Source organism: Lissotriton helveticus, chromosome 11 (genome assembly GCF_964261635.1).
Source record: "Lissotriton helveticus chromosome 11, aLisHel1.1, whole genome shotgun sequence".
Classification (NCBI taxonomy): domain Eukaryota; kingdom Metazoa; phylum Chordata; class Amphibia; order Caudata; family Salamandridae; genus Lissotriton; species Lissotriton helveticus.
In genome coordinates this window covers 22078640-22101086 of record NC_136072.1, presented here as the reverse complement: position 1 = coordinate 22101086, position 22447 = coordinate 22078640, and the positions used below count along the sequence as shown (strand labels likewise).

At 45.6% G+C, this 22447-nt stretch overlaps 1 protein-coding gene across 1 annotated transcript in view; it reads right to left on the bottom strand.

Annotated features, from left to right (window-relative positions):
- Positions 1–928: 928 nt before the first annotated feature.
- The window catches only part of P3H2 (prolyl 3-hydroxylase 2), a 340022-nt gene continuing 318503 nt past the window's right edge, over positions 929–22447 (bottom strand). The window contains exons 16-17 of the mRNA XM_078667931.1: positions 20289–20429; positions 929–3021 (exon numbers count right to left, since the gene is read on the bottom strand). Coding sequence (XP_078524057.1) covers positions 2935–3021; positions 20289–20429 — 228 coding nt within the window. The 3' untranslated portion in view covers positions 929–2934. The remainder of the gene's footprint in view (positions 3022–20288; positions 20430–22447) is intronic.

The window sequence follows — 22447 nt, the reverse complement described above, 5'->3', positions numbered from 1 at the left end:
CACGGGAGAAAACTGAGCACCTCTCCCCAGTGGAGATGTGTGCAAAGAGGGAACCTTTCTACCTGCAAGCACTCTTTAGAGACCTCACCCAAGGGGGGCACATGACCCTTTCTCATCATGACACTCTTGGGGTAGCCGTGCTCTATATAAATAACAATCATTCATTCATTCAGACATTCATTCATCATTGCATATGGTGCTGGCATCCAGCAGTCCCCAGTCGACACAAAAACAATAATTTGAGCCATTTTACTCTTTCTATGTGTATTCTGTAGAATGCAGCACAAGTAGAAAGACGAAAAAACAAAAAGAAATAAAGATATTTCTCCCCGTTACGTCTCACCTGAGGATGAGTAAAATGTTGACGCGTTCCCAGGTCTACCACTAATGGTAAATCTTGGAATGCACTAAAAATCCATGGGTGGGAGTGTGGGAACAGCCACGCTGCACCCGTGGAACGCCTCCCTGAGGTAGAGTAACAAAACTCAGCGATTTGCACTGTGTTGTATCACTCTAGTTGTGACGCAACTCCATGAAAAACATGCCCCTATATGGAATCCACTTCCCAGCACTGAATGGTATTTAATACAGCGGATTTCTTCATATTTGTAGTGGAAAAATGCTAATTGGTAAATACATTTACGACCAATTATCGCTTTGTGAATTGCTGGCATGCTTAAAAAAAAAAAGTGAAATTTCGGTTGTAAACTTACATTTATGACTAAAATGATCTTCGGGATTAGGGCCCCATGTGTTTTCTGAGGATGTGAGAAAGGAAACTGTGGGATAATGATTCAGTTTGATACAACAGCACTCGAGGACATTCCTACCCAATATCATTCAGATCCCATTAATGTTTCAATATTCTTGATGCATTAATGATCAAAGAAATTAAAAGGCATCACACAAAAGATACTCAACTAAGAGATTATTCAAATCACTTTTTGATTTATTCTCATACACGGTCTTTATATCTTAAAGAGCTTCATTTCCATCCAACGTCGGATTCAGTGCAGCATTCAGTGCAGCTTTATATGACAAAAGCACCATTAAATGGCCAACATGTTTCCTGATTTAATATCTCTTTCTCAAAACCGAAAAGGTACAACATATAGAAATGAGACCCACTTTTTCCATCCATTGCTACAATTTACTGCTCATGATGATTTCAATTCTCTTATTAGAATCTTCCCCTTTTGTCTGATTTTCTGGAGTATTTCTATTTTTAAGAAGAAGTTCTTTAACTTTGTTGGTCTCCAATGTTTAGTCAACATGAATTCAATATCCACACTGGGTCCTAAACACGCAAACATTAACAGATTGGATTAGGTATCTAGTTCAGTGGCCTTCACCAACACCGATAAATAAAACCTACAAAAGCAACTCATCGGTGTTACTTTTCTGCAAACTTTGGTAAAAAATATATCATCCTAAACAAGAATGCATAAAATCCTAAAGTAAGACAATTTACCATTTAACTAATCATTTTGATTAATAGTTTTCAGAAGGACAATGTGGTAAAATAGCAGTTTATTATGATTTCAGTTTTATGTAAAGATATGTGCAATAGTTGTTCTAGTGGAACCTTTAAAGTATATTATCTTAATTTCTTTGCGTGGGGTTATACTTGCAGAAAAAGTGGGTAAAAATGCCTCTTTCAGTCTTAAAACTTGCTAGGTCAAAGTGCATAATATATCATAGAGTGACCAATTGTATATCAACAGAACCAATAAAGATTGACTGAGTTGAAGAAGCCATAGGAGCACATTGTGAACATGTACTGGCAAGTAATCACAGGCAAGAAATTATATAGAGAATCTTTGAAGATGAACAATTTGTGGTGCAATAGAAGTTTCTGCGGTTGAATCTTTCCTGGGTCTGTCTGGAGAATGCATGTTTAATTCATTTAAATAAACACAACATTTTCAATTAACTGCCGCCATTTTTTTCTTCCAAGTCTTTATTAATTTTTACTTGTTCTTTTATGTCTTGAGGGCTCATTCACGTAGGGATATCTCTGTGCGATGTGCCAAAATTCAGCAAACCTGCAGTCACAGACACCATTTTACAAACATAGGTGAGCCTTTAAAGCCCTCTGAAGATGCAGGTGATGTGAAATACTGCTTCCACCATTTGCATTAGAAAAAGGAACATGTTTGGAAAAAACTAGATTCTTAAATTGATCTATTCACGTAGAATTCAAATTTAAGTTGGAGAGTTTAAAATACTAAGCCTCTCTTTCTACATCTCTTTTACGCCAAGACTGACCTTATAATGACTCCTGCAGCTTTCGGCTATTTGAATTTTTGTGTGTTTGTGAACATACAAGGTCTTTGAATTTCTGTTAAGTGAGATAAGAGACTTACATTGATCAATCAATAACTTTTTTGTTAATAATACAAATATTCCAGATAATTGGCCTCACGATATAGACTGTGATAAGAGAATTGAAATCATTATGAACTTTTGTTGCTATTTCTAAAAATGGATAAATCATTCATGTACTTTTTCATCCTTGTGAAAGCCAGTTCTAATTGCTAAATCCATTATTTTCTAAAATGTTTTCTTAAGGTTATATTGTTTGCAATGACGTGCATTTTACTGCACAAAGTGAAAAGATTTCTCTCAAATTTGTGCATTGTTTCCAATGTTGTAAAATATTTTTCCCTCCTAGATCGCACGGTTGGACTCTCAGCCCTTTGAATGTCTACTCACTCCACGGCTCCACAAAGGATGATGGTGCGTCACCGCTGAGGTGGGCGAAGTAAGCTTGCGACACGGACATGCAGAATTCTAACAAAAGTTGGAACATCCAAACAACATGTTTTCATTATTTGTTAAATTACACCATTTGCTTTGTATAAAAATAAAACCATTCTAATAATTTTAACAATAATTAATAAATATTCAATAAATCATTTTTTGGGCAATAATTTATAATTCATCCCTTGAGTTGATGTTCACGACACCCTGGATCTCCGGGTCTAATGTTGCCATTAAGTTGTCCGCTTCGATTCGCTCCTGCGAGAAAATGCAGAGGTTCTCTGTGTTAATCATGTAAAAAAGTACAACAATTTAAACATTTTCAAATCCGCCACTCAAACGTGTGTCATATAAGAAACATTCCACCGAATCGCCCACACCCTATTCCCATCCCCCGCTGCCTTTAATCGATGATCAGACACAAGGAGATATATATATATATATATATATATATATATATTGGTTTTGCTTTGATTCTGGACTGACATGCCTCAATAAAGGGTCAGGAGGCAGTGATGTGTATGATGACATATTAATCCAACCACCATGCAAGGAAATGGTTATAGAATCACCAACATCCTAAAAGAGGTCACACCTGCGTGAAGGTAGGCACGGGTGGGCGGGTGGTGCCTTCTGTCGCCTCCTCTAGAGCATTTATGATTTCGATACCTCATGAGGGGCGTCCCACAAGCAATATCGTGGCGGCAAGTAGGGCTGGCCACCGCCCTATTGAAACCACATCTACCGTCAACACTCAACGGTGCGGTACTGTTGGTACCACTATAACACCACTGGCTTTCTACGTTCTATCACGTCCTTGTGCTTTCCGGGACCGAGCGCCAAAGTTCATTTTCATTAATTTGTTTATTTTAATTCAAGCGAAGGAGAGCATTATTATTTTCGCTTAGTTTTCTTTCAACGCATTGTTTATCGCTGTTTAGCTCTTCTTTTTCTGTGTTGGTGGGGCTTACCAGAAGGAGTGGCTGTACTACATTTCTCTTTGTTCCTACCGACCCGATTCATTTCCTTCAATAGGACTTGTGCGCGACAGCACATGCACTGTTGCTTTCGAGATATTTTGTTTACTTACAGGGGAGGGGATTAGAAGCCGCACATTGCTTACCATTCGTTGGTTTCATTGTCACTGTAGTTTGCTTGCTTTTCATAAGTTGGCGTGTGCTGCTTTCATTTTCGCTTCGTGTGTTTGCCCTCTCCTGGAGCACGGCCAAATAACTTCTGTCCTTCCACTGCTCCCATATTAGGGTGCTACATGTTTCTTTTTTTTGTCTAAGCACTCAACCAGAGAGTGTCTTTTCCATTAGCCTCTGTTGTGTATTCATCCTCCGTGTTGCTTCGGACCCCTACCCCCGCTATACAAGTTGCTTCGTCTTCTGTGTTTCTGGGCCACCATCCTGCTGTCCTTGCTATGGCTTTCCCCACGCCTGTGTTGTTGCTTGTCTCCACACTCCCCGTGTTGTTGCCTGCCCCACCTGTTTTCCGTGTTGTTACCCTCCCTCTCACCCAGCTGTCCGTGTTGTTGCTTGCACTCTCTCCCCTTCACCCTGTTCCATGTTGACTAAACCCCAGACCCTGCACTAAACACACTCCTTCCATGTTGCTCCCATTCGTGCAAATTTAAAAAAAATCGAAATGACATTGTCAGCAGTTGATGTGTCAAAGCGCTTTTTTTCCCCCTTTGTCAATGTTTTTAGCTATGTTGTACCCGGAGGCGTCATACTGCTTTTTTTATTTCAGCCATGCTGTTGTACAACATAGCTAAAAACACTGACCAAGCTGAGCCGAGAGTTGTCGTCTCGTAGGCTTTGCCAATGTTTGTTTTTCTTCTGATGTCTCAGTGTATTCTGATCTCCTGGGAAACAACCCACTTGCTGGTCCATGACGTTCAACTAGACCCCTCTTACACTCATGTCACCACGTCCATTGGAGACTTGACAATGTTGTGATGCTCGCAGCAATCTTTGCTTTTAAATTTTCTTCTACCATTTTATCTTTTTTCCCTGTACTTTCAAGAACCTTGACCATCCTTTACTTGAATATATTTTAACTTATTTTAATGTAGGTGTGAGGGCATATTATTATTTTGGTTTGGCTTTCCTACAATGTATTGTTTCTTGCTGTTATTTGAGCTTGTCTTTTTCTGTGTTACCAGATCACATCAGTTGGGGTGGATCCTTTGTTTCCTCCCCCAGATTTGCTTTCTCTCTACCTCTGAAGCCCTTTATGTGTTCCCATCTCCCTTGATGTGCAGCCAGGTCCTTCTTAGACTGTAGCGGTACAGCAGCATCTCAAAACCAAACTCACCTGAATGCCGACCAAGCAGACGATGGGAAATGGTGGCCCTTTAGAAAGCATCTCAAAGTCATGCTGACCAAACAGACAATGGGAACTGATGGATCACCAACACTTTATCCAGAGATGTCTTGCAAACTCCATCATAGCAGATCTGTGCTGTTGGTTCTTTAGCGTGCCTTTAGTATGCACGGAGAGAAGCCGGTACCTTCACACCTCAAGCATCTCTAATCCAGGTGTATCTACCCCTTCTTATCTCTGTAGGTACTTTGCCATTATCAGTCTCTCAAAATCCACACATTAGTCAAACATAAATTTGAGATCTTTGCAGACTTGGTTTGAGAAGTGGTCAAGCCTTGACATGGAGGCTGCAGTCCCCCTTTCTAATAGGAGCACCCTGTGTCTTTGAATATCCTGCATTTGAGAAGGGTTTACAAAGAGTAACCAAGCCATTGACAGCACCTCAGTTCACCTCAATTCTGTACTCTCCAAATCTCAGCTCTGCGGACATTCTCCCTGTCAATATCTCTGTCACCCCCACCCAGTCAGACAGGTGCTGCCTTCTGTCTGGACCTTCTGCAAGTTTATGGTCTGTACTAGCTGTCATTGACTAGCCCTGGAGCTCTGTAATCTGACATGCTGCACTGCGTGACGTCAGTGCAGCATCTCAGATATGTTCTGCGCCTGTGTGAGGCTGGGATGTAACAGCCCCGCCTGACGAATACGCAGTTCAGCTACTGGAGCCCTCTTCTGTTGGAGATGGTAATATTACAGCTTTTACGTGCAAATAAACAATCTGCACCATTGTTTGCATGTCAAAGCTGTAACATGTCGAGCAATAGTAGTAGAACGAGGCAGTGGGTCAATGCCCTGGCGCCCCCTAGCAGTAGCCGCCACTGCTCCTTGCGTACTTCAGGCGCCATATTATTTTGTAAAACAATTTTAACATTAGGATCGTGACTGGTATCTCCATGAAGTCTCCAACCTCGACCAAAAACATGGGCCCTACCTACGAGCCAGACCATGCGCTCGGTTACTTACCACTGTCCGCTAAGTCTGAGTTCAACTTCTTATCTCGGTAAACATCCTTCACAACGCGGACAAGACACCGAGGTGCCATTACAACGTGTCTTTTACAACGCAAGTCGTTACCACAACTTGCGCTGGAGGGCGCTCTAGACTAAGGAATAGTAGATTTACTATTCCAACACCTTCCCTACTGTACGTAGGCTGGTGTTGGAATATTAAATCTTACTATTCCTAAGTCCAGCACCCTACAGCGCAAGTCGTGGTAACGACTTGCGTTGTAAAAGATGCGTTGTGATGTACCGCGATCATTTTGATCGCGTTGTAACATCATACATCCCTTATCTCCCTGCCTAAGACAGTCATTGTCCCCATACTTTGAACTGGCATTGGCATCCCACTCTAATGCCTCTTGCCTTGGAGGCCTCAAGTAAATGAAGCTAAAGTCTGTTTTCTGTCCACAAACCATCAATAGCTCAGGTCTATATTATACCCCATGCCAAGACCTCAGTATCACCTGATTTGGACCTATGCTTCAAAGTGTATCTGCCCTTTGGAGTCCTGGTATACAGCAGAACTCGCGACTTAAAAAAGAAAACTTGCAAACTTTTGGAATAGCTCTGGTGAAATAATTCCCATGATACTTCCAAAACCTTCTATTACACTACACTGAAAATGTACAAATCTGCCATTAAAGATCCCCCCCAACCCTAAGTCTCAGCATCCTCTCTCTTCTCTTTCTATCATGCTTTACTCGAGAAGTATATCCAGGCTGACCACTGAGCATTTTCTGGCAATCACTGAGACTAAAGATATTTGTCACCCGGTTCCTCTCATTTCACACTATTCCTCTAAGTAGCTCACCGCCTGAGCTACATAAGTAATTTTGCAGTTGTTGATTCATCGGTGATATATGGAATGCACTATGCCATCTTTACTTCTCTGCGTTTCCTTTTATGTTTTTACTGTATCTCTGTACAATGAAAATGCCTAATAAAATGTCAAAATAAACAAAAAAAAGTCCCACACCACTCATCGCCAGACCTTAATCTTGAGCGCCCAAAACCCTCTGCACAGGGATTCAAAATTGTTATTGACGTTGCATCATGAAACTAGCTCCAGCCTCTCAAACCTTATGAGCCTATTTGGGTTTTAATCCAATAAGTCTGAGAATACCAGGCCTCACTTTGCTCAAAACCACTTGTAGAGCTGCAGAACTTGGAGATGCAAGTTCAGATCGGTCTCCTTATTTTGACTCCTCTCTTTTATCCTCAGCTTTCACCCTCACCGAACCTAAATCTATTACATTAGACCCCTTCTTGGACAAGTAAACAATGGCTACCATAAGAAGTGTCCCTTCCTGATATTCCATGGCCATCAAAAGAGGTACCCCTTCTTGGATCCATCTTCCATGGCCACCATAAGAGGTACCCCATCTTGGATCCATCTTCCATGGCCACCATAAGAAGTGTCCCTTCCTGATATTCCATGGCCACCATAAGAGGTACCCCTTCTTGGATCCATCTTCCATGGCCACCATAAGAGGTACCCCATCTTGGATCCATCTTCCATGACCACCATAAGAAGTGTCCCTTCCTGATATCCCATGGCCACCATAAGAGGTACACCTTCTTGGATCCATATCCCATGGCCACCATAAGAGGTACCCCTTCTTGGATCCATCTTCCATGGCCACCATAAGAGGTACCCCATCTTGGATCCATCTTCCATGGCCACCATAAGAGGTACCCCATCTTGGATCCATATTCCATGGCCACCATAAGAGGTACCCCTTCTTGGATCCATATTCCATGGCCACCATAAGAGGTACCCCTTCTTGGATCCATATTCCATGGCCACCATAAGAGGTAGCCCTTCTTGGATCCATTTTCCATGGCCACCATAAGAGGTACCCCATCTTGGATCCATATTCCATGGCCACCATAAGAGGTACCCCTTCTTGGATCCATCTTCCATGGCCACCATAAGAGGTACCCCATCTTGGATCCATATTCCATGGCCACCATAAGAGGTACCCCTTCTTGGATCCATATTCCATGGCCACCATAAGAGGTACCCCTTCTTGGATCCATATTCCATGGCCACCATAAGAGGTAGCCCTTCTTGGATCCATATTCCATGGCCACCATAAGAAGTGTCCCTTCCTGATATTCCATGGCCACCATAAGAGGTACCCCATCTTGGATCCATCTTCCATTGCCACCATAAGAGGTACCCCATCTTGGATCCATCTTCCATGTCCACCATAAGAGGTACCCCATCTTGGATCCATATTCCATGGCCACCATAAGAGGTACCCCATCTTGGATCCATATTCCATGGCCACCATAAGAGGTACCCCTTCTTGGATCCATATTCCATGGCCACCATAGGAGGTACCCCTTCTTGGATCCATATTCCATGGCCACCATAGGAGGTACCCCTTCTTGGATCCATAATCCATGGCCACCATGAGAGGTACCCCTTCTTGGATCTATATTCCATGGCCACCATGAGAGGTACCCCATCTTGGATCCATATTCCATGGCCACCATAAGAGGTACCCCTTCTTGGATCCATATTCCATGGCCACCATAAGAGGTACCCCTTCTTGGATCCATATTCCATGGCCACCATAAGAGGTACCCCTTCTTGGATCCATATTCCATGGCCACCATAAGAGGTAGCCCTTCTTGGATCCATATTTCATGGCCACCATAAGAGGTACCCCATCTTGGATCCATATTCCATGGCCACCATAAGAGGTACCCCATCTTGGATCCATATTCCATGGCCACCATAAGAGGTACCCCTTCTTGGATCCATTTTCCATGGCCACCATAAGAGGTAGCCCTTCTTGGATCCATATTCCATGGCCACCATAAGAGGTACCCCATCTTGGATCCATATTCCATGGCCACCATAAGAGGTACCCCTTCTTGGATCCATATTCCATGGCCACCATAAGAGGTACCCCTTCTTGGATCCATATTCCATGGCCACCATAAGAGGTAGCCCTTCTTGGATCCATATTCCATGGCCACCATAAGAGGTACCCCTTCTTGGATCCATATTCCATGGCCACCATAAGAGGTACCCCATCTTGGATCCATATTCCATGGCCACCATAAGAGGTACCCCATCTTGGATCCATAATCCATGGCCACCATAAGAGGTACCCCATCTTGGATCCATATTCCATGGCCACCATAAGAGGTACCCCATCTTGGATCCATATTCCATGGCCACCATAAGAGGTACCCCATCTTGGATCCATATTCCATGGCCACCATAAGAGGTACCCCATCTTGGATCCATATTCCATGGCCACCATAAGAGGTACCCCATCTTGTATCCATCTTCCGTGGCCACCATAAGAGGTACCCCTTCTTGGATCCATCTTCCATGGCCACCATAAGAGGTGTCCCTAATTCAATTGTTCTGGCCCTCACCAATATCAGCAAGGCTTTATTGGCCGCCTCCATGGTTTCTTCTGTCTGGACACACGATATGTTCAACCCTCTTAAAAAAGGCCAAATACAGACCACTCCAATAACAGCATCTATCATCCTAATTCTTTACTGTTTTTCTCTGCCAAAATCATCAAGCACTCGACCAACCAGAACTCTCCTGGAACAGCATAACTTCCAAAACCAGCTTCTGTTCCTCCCACGACACGGTGGTTGTGGTGGGCCTCAACAACCCTTATATCAGTCTGGACAAGGATGTAAGAGCCACAGGCACTCTATGTGATGTTTCCACCACCTTAGATACCCTCCCTCACTCAGACTTGCTGACCCGGATTAGCCAGTACTGGGATAAGGGCCAGAACCTTTGCTTGCTTAGCGTCCTTCTTCTAAGACCATTGCCAACTTGTGGCTGTCCACCTTCATAGCGCAACCTGTAGATCACTTGCTTGCATTCTCCCTCAAGGCTCGTCTCTTAGTTCAGTTTGTTTAATGTCTACCCCACTGTCCTGGCAAAACACATTCACTTTCACATTGCTAAGCTAATGACACCCAAAGTATAATCTGGCCGGCAACCTATTATTATGATTATGAAGTTTTGTCTCCATAATCAGTCACATGCGGCTAGTTTTCTGATACTCCACATATGTATTTTGTTATTGGCATGCTAAACCCTGCTAGGTCACACACCTGGTGGTCACCCTCAATAGGTGGTCTGGCAGTGCTTGGAAACAACTGGCATTCTTAGTTTGGAGGGTGAGACTGCCAAAGGCAGTCACTTTACGGGGCGTAAATCCAGTTTCTCTATTTGCTGGTGCAATGGGGAAGGGACGAGTTCAGTTGTGAGGCAGAAGCTTGGACCACCAGGCTTTGTGGTGAAGGATTCTACAAAGGGTATTGTGGGTCTGTGTCGAAGGGCAGTTTGTCGGTGGACTGGTAGGCCCAAAGAATGTTTTTACCAAACCGGAATGACAGGTTTCAGAAGAGTATCACTGAAGGGGAGTAAAGGCTCAAAAACAGAAGTGGATGATTGTAATAGTTCCTTAAAAATGTTAGGTTTTGCAGTTGTGGGAATGCAGAGGCTTCTTCGGAAGAAGCATTAGAGGGGTGAGGGGTGCCCACTTCTGGGGAGGCACCCAGGACACATGCATGCTGTAAATCCAGCTAGTAGTCGTCAACCGGAGGTTGTCATCCTCGGAGTCTTAACTGTCTGTGTGTATAATCATTGTTCTCATAGTCAAACCCAAATAGTCTTTCCATCTGGGCACATCTTTGGGCCCTAGGAAGAGGCTGTTCCAAAGGCTCAGCATCTATACATGATTTAATCTTCTCGTTAGCCACTCAAATGATTTCCTCTGACTTGAAAGGCGGCACTGGTGACAGCTCTGAGATCAGAATCTGTCTTCGCTTTGAAGATGGTGCGGACTCAACAGATAAGAGTGCCAAGGGAGGCTTCAACATCTTCTTGGATGCTGGAGCCCGTGGAGGTGTGGAAGCAGGAGGCCTCATGTATCACCGCTGAAGACACAAAGTCTGCAGGATCAAGCTGACCCATGAGTTGTAATCCAGAGGCTATGAGGGGTTATAAAAAAGTCGTCCAATGAAAAGGAAATGAAAATCTGGTGTCATCTTTTTCAATGTGGAAATGTATCTAATGCCAAGGGAAAGTCTGGAGTCGGGGGAACAGTATCGAGACTCCGAATGGTCCCTGGAACTTGACCATTTCCTTGAGAAAATGGCTCATTTTCCTGTGGGTCTTGACTTAAATAATAATAATAATAATAGGAAAGCTTATAAAGCGCCTGGTTACGCACACCGGCGTGTCCCCGCGCTGTAGTGGGTGAAAAGCTACATGCCTCCAACTATACTCCAAGCGCCCTAAATTATTGAAGGAACAGATATGTCTTGAGCTTTTCTCTGAACCTGACTTCCGATGGTTCCAGACGGAGCTCAAGCGGGAGTTTGTTCCAGCTCCTCGCTGCCAGGAGCCGAAAGGATCTACTCCCATGCGGGCCTTTTTGGTTTTGGGAATCACTAGCAGGCCAGTTCCCGTAGATCTCAGGGACCTGCTAGGCCTATAAGGTGTGACAAGGCTCTGCAAGGGCATTGGTCCGATGCCTCTAAGAATTCGATGTAAATGTAAATGTACAGGAATTTATATAGCGCAAATCACCAAGCGGTTTCTAAGCGCTTGCTTAGGGAACCCGTCCTGGTATTCCCCTGTGAGATAACCCCGGCAGGGTATCCGCAAGGTGAAAGCCAGGCATCCCGCCGCGAGGGGCCGTTGTGGAGATTAAGCAAGCTATTGCCCAGAGTCGCAGAGTGTGAACCCATGAATCGAGTAGGCACCGGAGCGAGAATTGTCGAGTCCATGGACTTTTTAGGACTCAAGACCCCGCGGAGCCGGGAATTGAACCCTGGTCCCGGGCTGACCTCTGCTTCCAGGTCTGCCTCCTCTAACCAGTGACAGCCAAAAAATCAAGGCAAGTTGAAGACGCTATTTGTCGTTTTCAACCAGGTACTTTTATTTATACCAGTTATTTTTTAAGTTTATACCATGTTTGTCGAACACAACATATGATAGGCAGAAAAGACCTGTACATATCATAAATATTGAACAAAGTTAGGTTATTCAATGCAACATAATATCAAAATTAAATGTGGTCCTAAATGTGGTCACAACTGTACAAAAATCAATGTGAAACAGACAAAACCAATGAATGGCTTAAAATTAGATTGTCCTTTTCGAATTGAATTAGAAAAGGACAATCTAATTTTAAGCCATTGCTTAAAAAGAGTTTCGAATTGACTTTTGCGCTCCTTTTCCTAATTCTTCCTTTCTTTGCATTTCACTTTCTTTGCTTTAATCAAACCTTCTACGTATGTAAAAATGTGTTGCACCATGTATTGGTAATATATGTTCATTGTTTTTGTCTGTTTCACATTGATTTTTGTACAGTTGTGACCACATTTAGGACCACATTTAATTTTGATATTATGTTGCATTGAATAACCTAACTTTGTTCAATATTTATGATATGTACAGGTCTTTTCTGCCTATCATATGTTGTGTTCGACAAACATGGTATAAACTTAAAAAATAACTGGTATAAATAAAAGTACCTGGTTGAAAACGACAAATAGCGTCTTCAGCTTGCCTTGATTTTTTGGCTGTGATTGAGTAGTGGGAGGCACTCTTGTTTGATTACGTATACATTAGGCCCAGCCTTCCCACTTGTCCTCTTAGGGCCAAGCTCCCCTTGTTCTTCCTCTAACCAGTGAGCCACGCTTCTCCATGACACGTACATAAAGCCTTAAACACGATTCTCTTCCTGACAGGAAGCCAGTGAAGAGCCTCCAAGGCAGCCTTCGAGGCACCTCTTCTAGGAAGCCTCAGGACCAGCCGGGCTGCAGCATTTTGCAGCACCTGCAAACGGTCTAGGCTCCTGACCGTGGCACCTAAATACAGTAGGTTGCCGTAGTCTAATCGTGAGGTAACAAGTGCGTGCACTAGCGTCTATCTAGCATCAGTAGGAAGGAGGTCCATGATTTTACGGAGACCTTTCAGGACACCAAAACACGCCCCCACCACACGACTGATCTGCTGTGCGAATGTGAGGTCTGAGTCTATCCATACGCCCAAGTTCTTAGCCTGTTGACATGGCATGGGGGCCAGTCCTAAGCAGGATGGCTACCATGCCGAGGACCACACAGGCAGGCCCCCCCCCCACCACGAGCACCTCCGTCTTGCCACCATTCAACTTCAGGCAGTTGTTAGCCATCCAGGAGGCAAGCTCCTGCATGCAGGTTCTGAAGTTGGGTGCCGCCAGATCAGGTGACCGAGACAGCGAGATGACCAACTGTGTCATCGGCGTATGACACAATTCGCATTCCATAGCCCTCAACTATACTTGCCACTGGGGAGACGTAAAGGTTAAACAAGGTGGGACTCAGGGCTGAGCCCTGGGGCACACCCTGATCCAGATTGATCACTCTAGAATAGTGATCACCCTGTCTAACCTGGAACCCACGGTTAGTCAGGAAGGATTGAATCCACTTTAGCGCTGCACCTGAGACACCGCCCTTATTCAGACACTGCAGCAAGGTGAAATGTGCTACATTGTCAAAGGCGGCGCTCAGGGCCAGGAGGATGAGAGCCATAGTTTGTCCCTCATCCACACCCTGTATAATAGTCTCGACGGCCATAAGCAGAGCTGACTGTTGAGTGTAGTGACCTAAACCCAAACTACGTGGGATGGAGAAGATTGGCTTCTTCCACGTAGGCCATGAGTTGAAGATTGACGGCCTTCTCCGCCACTTTAGCCAAATAGGGCAGCAGCGAGATGGGGCGGAGATTATCCAATTTCTCCAAACTAAAGTTGGGTTTCTTCTGAAGTGGGAGTACCACCGCCTGCTTCCAGCTATCCGGCATCGTGTGCGTCCTAAATGACACATCTAAGGGATGACTGATATAGGGCTCAAGGATATCAAGACTTTCCGCGAGCAATTTAGGCGAGGCGGGATCCCTGGGAAACCCTGACTTTACGGACCTACAGATCTTTCGTAGCGTCTCAGGGGGAGGGGTAGTAAAATTATCCAACCTATAATATCCCCCATCATCCCACTTGGACTCCACAAATTCTGACCCCATTTCTTTTGCTCTCGAAAAAGAGGAGTAAATCGTGGCCACTTTCTCTGAGAAGAAGCCAGCAATGCGATTGCAAGTTTCCTCTGAGCTTTCCGTGGGCATAGCAGACACTTTAAGTGAGGAAATTTCCCTACAGATCTTAAATAGTTCCTTCGTAGAGTTTTCTGCTTCTCCAATTCTCTCTGCATAATAATTGGCCTTGGCCCGTCTGATTAACCCATGGTAGATCCTACGTTTATCTTTATATTCCAGCTTGGCCTGACTAAGATAAGCCATCCTCCACTGCCTCTCTAGATGTTTGCACTCTGCCTTTGCTAGGCGCAAGTCGTCATTATACCATGGGGCCGATTTTTGAGACCTACTCCGTAAATGATTCAGACGTAATGGGGCAGTGCTATCAAGAGCATCACTTATGCACCTATCTAAATTCCGGCAGACAAATTCTGCATCAATACCCCCCAGCTGCCCTCCCTTAGCCAGAGCTGCATTGAACTTTGACTGGGAGAAACCAGCCCATTTGCGACTCGGATAGTTTAGTGTCAGCTGTTCCGGGGCTCTAGGTTCTGAGATTCTCACCATAAAGGGCACAAAAAAGTGATCAGACCAGGGGATGGGAATGGGCATGTTCACTTCAACTTCCCCCCAATTTGCAAATAGTTTGGTCTCCCGCTCCCGGATGGCCTTTGGGTGCATCCGTGGACAGGAGTTGCTGGTTGTAGGATAGTGCCCTTTAGACATGGTCACCACTACTTTTTGCTTGGTATTTGATGTATTTTCGACTGGAAGTGCACTGGGTTCCTGCTAACCAGGTCTCCAGTGCCAGATCTCTTTCCCAAAATCTGTGCAATTGCTCATCCAATTGGCATTACCTTTAGTACCCTCTAAAAGTCCCTGGTAACTGGTACCAGGCCTGCTGACAAGGATTGCAGTATAAATAAGTCACCCCTACAGCAGGCCTCACCGCCCGAAGGGTGAACTATACTTCATGTCTGTGCATAACTGCTCAAGAGGATATGCCCGGTGCATGTCAGTTCCAGTACATGTTATAAGGGAAGCCATTTTTAAAGCGTGTTCTGGGCACTGGTGAAAACGCGTTCCCCAGCTACATGATGGATTCACTGAAAGTAGGAATGCTTGATATCAAACATCTCATATTGATAAACCCGCAATGATGACAGTGTCTGATTTAGTACTACTTGCACACAGGGGGCATCTTAGAGGTGCCACTGGAAAACTTAGCAGCTACTGGTGTGCTGACTGACTTGTTCTTGACAGCCTGCCACCACAGACGAGTTTGACACCCCCCAGGGCGAGGGCCGTTGCTCTCAGGAGGCCAGAAACCAGACCTGCTTGGGCAGGGGGAGTTTTCACCTCCTACCACAGGATGACCTTCAGATTAACATTCCAGGGCATGGGAGCTTCAAAGCACCTACTTTGGTATGCGCATCTGCTTTCTCTCAAAGGAGAAGAAGCCGACCCCCTTTGTCCAGAGTCATTTGGCACCTGGACAGGAGGGAAAATGAGCTACTCTGGTAGGTGTGCCCACCGTCAGGCTAGTGCCACCACTAAAGTGGGCTACCTGAAATGGAGGCAGCTTTTCAAAGTCAACCATCTTTGTGATAGGGAAATCAGGAATTCTGGGACAGGATTATAACCACTTCCCCCAGGAAGTGGTCATATCAGGGGCGTAGTGACTCTAAGGATAGGGAGCCCATTGGCTACTATTATACTCCCCTTACGGCCCAAAATTCTGTATTTAGAGGAGTCCCTCCCACTAGAGAATTAGATCCTGTTGTCCAAAAGAAGAAGAAAGGCTGAAGAGCCATGAAAGCAAGAACTGTGGAAGCAACTCACTTGGCACCAGCCATACCGGCCTGTTCGCCTACTCTTGACAACTACGCCAAAGTCGTCTCGCCCTGCATGCTGCTGATCCCCCAAAGCCTGGGAGGACTGCCAGCACTTTTCCAAAGACCTAGGAACACCTGTGGCACAGCAGAGCTGTTCCCCTGCATCTTGCATGTACTATCGACTGACCTGTGAGGCTTCAAGAATGTGAAAACCAGACACCGGAAAGCACCGCTGCACTTGAGCTGCCTAACGCTACCTGAAGTGGGCCCATGGTGTCAACGTGGTTCCCCAACTCTCAAGACTTGAAGCCCATCTTGGGTCTCCCTGATGTGGACTTTCCAATGCTGCCCTAACTTCTGTTTGCGGGCTCCATCTACCCACAACCGTTCGCGGTGATGAAAACCTGATGCCTAAGGACAACTCTGCCCCCCCATCGCCCATGGAGAAGAGGACCAAAGGTGTACCCCTGTGCCCGAGCATCGTGAAGTCTGAACCCCCCCCCCCCTAACAGAGCACTATGGGATTCCTTCAGCAAGCCCTGTCCACTCGTGAGGGAATACCCTTCTTGTGGCACCTGCTACATGGTTTAACCTTTGAAATCTTAGGAGGAGATGTGTGATGCTGAGGAATTTCATCAGTGAAACACCAACAGAGATCGAGACCAGGTCGATAAGGTGCATAAAAACGAGAACTGACGCCAGCGCACCATTTGGTGCGCCAATATACTGGGGGCCAGATTGATCAAAAAGTCACACAACGCAGCAACACAACTTGTTGCGCTGCATCACAGGAAGAGAGCTGAAATGTGCCGTATCTACTAAGATAGGACGCATCCCTGCTCGTTCCCTGCACTGATGCACTGAGAGCTGCCCAGTGCCAACGCAGACACCCTTGCGCCATTCTGCTAGGGTTCCTGTGTTACAGACAGGGTTGTTTCTGGAAGGGAAACCTTCCTGCAAACAAACCATCCTGGGAGGCATTTTCCTCTTTCTAAGTGAGCTCCAGAATGCAGAATACGTAGAAAGAGGAAATAACGCGGAGAAATGAAGATATTTCTCTTTTTTACACCTCTGTTTGGAAGGTCTACCGTTGTGATGCAATCACAAGTTCACAACCCTTAGTAAATCTGGGATTGCGTAAAAATCCCTGTGGATGCACGGGAACACGAATACTCCAAACCAGGAATGCCTTCCCAATGCACTGGGGAGAGGATGTGGCTTAATGGGTAGAGCGGTCAAACTTAAAGCTGGGGAACTGGGTTCAAGTCTCAGCAGGGACGCTCACCATCCTGTGAATCTGGGCAAATCACTTAATCTGCCCGTGCCTAACAAAATGAATGTGTCTATCTGTAATACAACTGGTGCTCATGTAAAGCGCTCCAATACCTTCGGGTCGAGTTCGCACATCACAAAACAAAAATAAAAACAAAAGAGTAATGCAAGGCAGCCATTTGCATTACTCTGGATTTATTATGCGATGCAGAGCCATGCGCGGTGGCTTTGTGTGGCAAAGTAAATCTCATGTAAGTTCTTGCGGTACCCTGCGTGACACAAGGGCACCATAAGAGGTTAGTCAATCTGGCCCTCGGTGTTGTCACATCTGGTGGGCGGAGTCACGGCCTAAGCGCGAGAGCTGTTGCCTAGGAAACGTTTCCAAACCAGTCTAGCACTTGGAGTGAAATTTATAAGTAGAGGGATCTGCAAGAAAATGTATAAATGAGAATTCACTTAGCCTTTGCCGAGCTCTTCGAATTAAGAGACAGAGAGAAGCGGAAGAATTTGAGTTGCGGATACTTCAATTCTGATCGTACAAAACTATACACAAATGATTGGGGTTGTTGGTCCAGCATTGAGGTCCGGTGAGCACATTGACAATCTGCCTTAATCAATCTAGAGTGATCTCTATTATATACCCGAAAGCCTCAACCAATATTTTGCCACTGGTGGTGGTAAGTGGTCATCACTATGGTATCCTATCAGGCGACGTTATTATCTGGTTTCGCATCTAGGTACTCACTTCCCTAGGTGAGTACCGCCTCCTTTCAAGGGAAAGTACTGGTGGGGATCCGTGTGATTTTTTTTTTTTTTAATTACCTACTGCATCTAAAGGTCAATTTTAATATGGGGGTAGTATACAGGGGTGAGATTAAAAAAGGTTGTGGTGATGCTCTGGGGACATGTTAGTTATCCCAAGTATCACACTCGTTTGGTCAACATGTTTCGGCTATAATTGCCCGTAAGGGTCCTAGTCTTCATCGGGACCGGTTGTGAAATCAACAGATCCCTTGTGAGATGCTTTTTCTTTGTAGACTTGTAAGCCACAAATCATGTGTCTTCTCACTGATTACATGTAATCTTGTGTATCAATGACTTGCAATGAGCCTTGTTGTTATTTGTTGTCTTCCTCATGGATTAGAGACTAGAAGAGAGTGGCATGGCTATTTGCTGATGGTTAGCTCTATGCGTCTTCACCTGCGACGTCCTCGTCTCTTCCCAGAGAGATTACTCTAGATTGATTAGGACAGACTATATCATTTGAAGCAGAGTGATCTTCGCACAGGCTTCGATCCCCCCCGCCCTTTCCTGGGTGATTCTTCACTACGAGCACACTGACAAGACTGCTCCTAAAAAATAATACAGTGTAGTCCTTAGAGGTTTCTTTATTTATGTACTGTTTTTGGTTGAATTTCCTTATTGGTGGGCTCACGCCATGGGATACCCTTTGCATCTGTGGTCAACACCGTGGATATTGCCACATGGTTGAGGTTCTAGTGGTTGGCAGAAAACACTAAGGGGCCTATTTATGAGGCCGTTTGCATCGCAAATCGCTGCGTTACTCTGCCCTGGTAGGTGTTCCATGGGCGTGGCATGGACGTTCCCACGCAACTCCCATGGATTCTGATACATTCCCCGATTTACAAGAACTTGTAAACTTAGGAATGCGCCTAAAAGATACGCCTCCTTAGGTGAGGCATAACAAAGAGAAATATACCTATTTCTCCTTGTTACTTCCTCTTTCTATGTGGGCTGCATTCTGAAGCAAACATAGAAAGAGGAATTCTGCTCTCATAATTGTTTTTGTGCAGGAAGGTGTTCCTTGCTGCACAAAAACAATTCTGTATACAACGCAGGCACCCTTGCACCATGGTGCAAGGGTATCTGCGTTGGTGCTAGGAGGCAGAAACGGCACCGGCCCAGGGGTACGGACAGGAATGTGTCATATTCATTTAAATACAGCTCATTCCTGCCCTTTACCTGTAATGCAAGGCTGAGGACTGCTAGTACCCGCAAATACTTATGAACCCTAATCTAACATGGATCAAGGAGACGCGATTGTATTTTTTGATTATGTTCTAGCGTGGGATGAAGGAGAAATAATTCCCTGTTGGAAATGTTCCTGAAGTATCTCATTGTATACAGTTTCCTCCTGGCCGTGCCCGAGAATGGCTCTCTAGACCTTTTGATCACAGTCTGTAGGACAGGACTTTGACAGGGAGGCCCCAGGGTGTGATGTTCTCTGGCCACCGAGGTTCTATGGCATAAGATCTAGAATGCCCAATCCGCAACAAAGCTTACTAGTGGGAAGGGAAAGTCCACCCATTGTGGATTTCCCCAAGTTGGATTCCCTCGTGTTGGTGGCTCTTCTAGTGAGGAATCCCTGTTCTGGAATCCCTTTAGGGCACAGGTTCTCCAATAGTACTTTAATATCTGGAACATATTGGCCAGTCGATGTTCCTGTCCAGAGCACAGTCGGTGCCCAGTGGCCCTCTCACACGAGGTATTGTGCATCCTTCCTGGGCATAATGCGTTGTTCTTCCAGCACTAGGGGTGAAATGTAACATTCCAACTTAATATACACAAATCAATACAAATACATAATCCTTGAGTGGATAGCATTTCCTGAGGAACATCAAGGAGTTTGTTTCTAATCCCAGGCTGCATGTCCCCAGATGAATACATTCATGAACTATTCCGCACTGTGCATTGCACAATCCACGTTAAGTGGGAGAGGTGTGGCGCCGCGGCCAGGGCGACTGACGCTGGAATCTGGGGATCAGGGTTCGATCCCCGGCTCCGGCGGCAGGTTAGCCCAGCACCATGTGACTCTGGGCAATAGCTCGCTTAATCTTCCCGACGGCCCCCAGCGCCTAGAGACCCTAACGGGTGATTGTGCGCTTTACAAATGTGGATTATTATTATTATTATTATTAAGTGCTCTGTACTCACCAGCTCTCTGTAAAGTGGGTCCAATGTAAACCAGACTGCCACGGCACATCTCTGCCCTCGCGTCACCGCTTTCACTCCATGAGGGTTCTCTCCGCCCGAGGAGAAGCCAACCATGCGGCCGCACTTGGGTTTAATGGAGGCCTGCAAGGAAAATCCAACAAGAAGACGGTGCTAAGAAATGTGGCAAGTAACCTGGTATATCTTTTATCCAATATCAGAAGGCAAGGTGGAGAGACATAGACTTCTCTGTGGCCACAGCCAACCTCTGGGACTCCATCCCTTCACCTATCACCCGCCTTCAGACCCACGCCCAATTACAAGAGGTCCTGAAAGCTTCACTCTTTAACTGAAGAGGTAATGCTTCTTGAATATATTTCTGCATCTTTCCGCTCTCCACTTCCCTGTTTTGAACTAACCTTTTCTTTAGCGCCTTGATGCATTTGTTCTGCTCCTAGAAATCTGACTTATTCATTCATATTCACCTTCTCTACTACCCTGGACCCAGCATACAGTACCTCACCCCTCTGTCTTTCTGCACGCCTTGTTCCTGAAGCCACCCCAACAGCGTTGCCTTCTACATAGATGCCCAATGGTCAACAGAGAATATGAGAGATGCCCTGATGGGCCTGACCCGTGAAAGCCTTAGAATAGCCACAAGGAAGGGAAGGGCTGCACCACGTCAAGCTAGTCTGGTCTTAACCTGGATCTTGCCCATCCATGGTGCACTTTAACACCTTGGACGCTCTCGTCATGAGCCACGGCGCTCCGGTGCTCATGACGAGCTCAGCTCGTCATGAGCCGTGGAACGCTCAGGTGCGGGGAGAATTCCCCCGCTGTGCTGAGCGTTCCACGGGAGCCAATGCACCTGTGACGAGCTCAGCTCGTCATGAGCATTGGAGCGCTGTGCGCACCCCCCCCTCCCCCCCAGCACAGCGGGGGAATAACCCCTGCAGCGAAGGGGTTAAGAGGCAGCAGTGTGTATAGAAATCTACTATTGCCCAAAAAGCCCTGCATGGCCCTGTTTCTACACCACCACTGCCAATGGCTACACTAGTTGCTAAAGGCCCTCTCCCTCATTGCAGATGCTTGCCGCGAGGTCATGTCACAATGTGCTAAGACAATATATATTTTTATTGATGTCACACACATTTTGAAGTACTAACAGAGGAGAATGGACGGAGGTGAAAGGTGGGCGCTGGATACTGGTCCACAAACAAGGAGCGAGAGGTGCCTCAAAGTCAGGGAATAATTGGCTGTTCTTAAGTACCCAAGTTGGGCAAATATGGCACAGAAAATGCTCAGAGCCCACCTTCGCCCCAGCATCTCCTCTGTGTTTGGAATCATTAGTTTGTATAGTTTTGAACTTACAAAGCACAAAGATGGTGTGGCCCAGAAGGCGCTCTTCATAGCTGGAGGACACTGAATAAGTCTGGTTGGGGTACAAGTGTGGGGTCTTCTACTTTGGCCATGAACAAGAAAGACTGGGAGGTTCTTCACCGGTACCTCAGGTTATAAGGTAGGTAGCTGTAATTCCTTTAGAATGATGTGAATAGGTCTCTGCAGGGACCGCAGAGACCTATTCACATCATTCTAAAGTAAACGATTGTCAGCCACAAATCCCTGCCTTGAAAAAGCTCTCGGCCGATGGGCGAAACACGTGTCGGCTGTTTCTTCGTTTTTGCATGAGAATATGAATAAACATTACGCATTTGAAAATTACCAAAGAACGATTGGAAATTATTCCTCCTAATACGTACAAATCCAGAAGGCACAATCCTCCAGCCACTTCTAGTCAGGTTATAAGGTGCAGCGCTCATCGTGAAACGGGCAAGAAGGCGAGTCCACCGTCCTCCACGGAGGGCGGGTCGACAGGGCTCTCGATGGGGCGCATACATGATATCCCAGACAAGATTCTCCCTAAGGTACTCCAACAAAAACAGAGCAGTGCCTGTCCCCTTGATGTGGCTAGGTCAGGGTGAGCCTGAAAATGTCCTACTCGGTCACTTGAAAATTAAGGTTCCAAACTAATATTTATTTTAGAAGAAAACCCTTCAACTCAATTCACAGTCAGTCCCAGTGAAAAATCACCTCTGTCGAGGGACCGCCCAGGCCTGATATTAATAATAAGCATTGATAAGGCAGCCCTAGTGCACAGTACA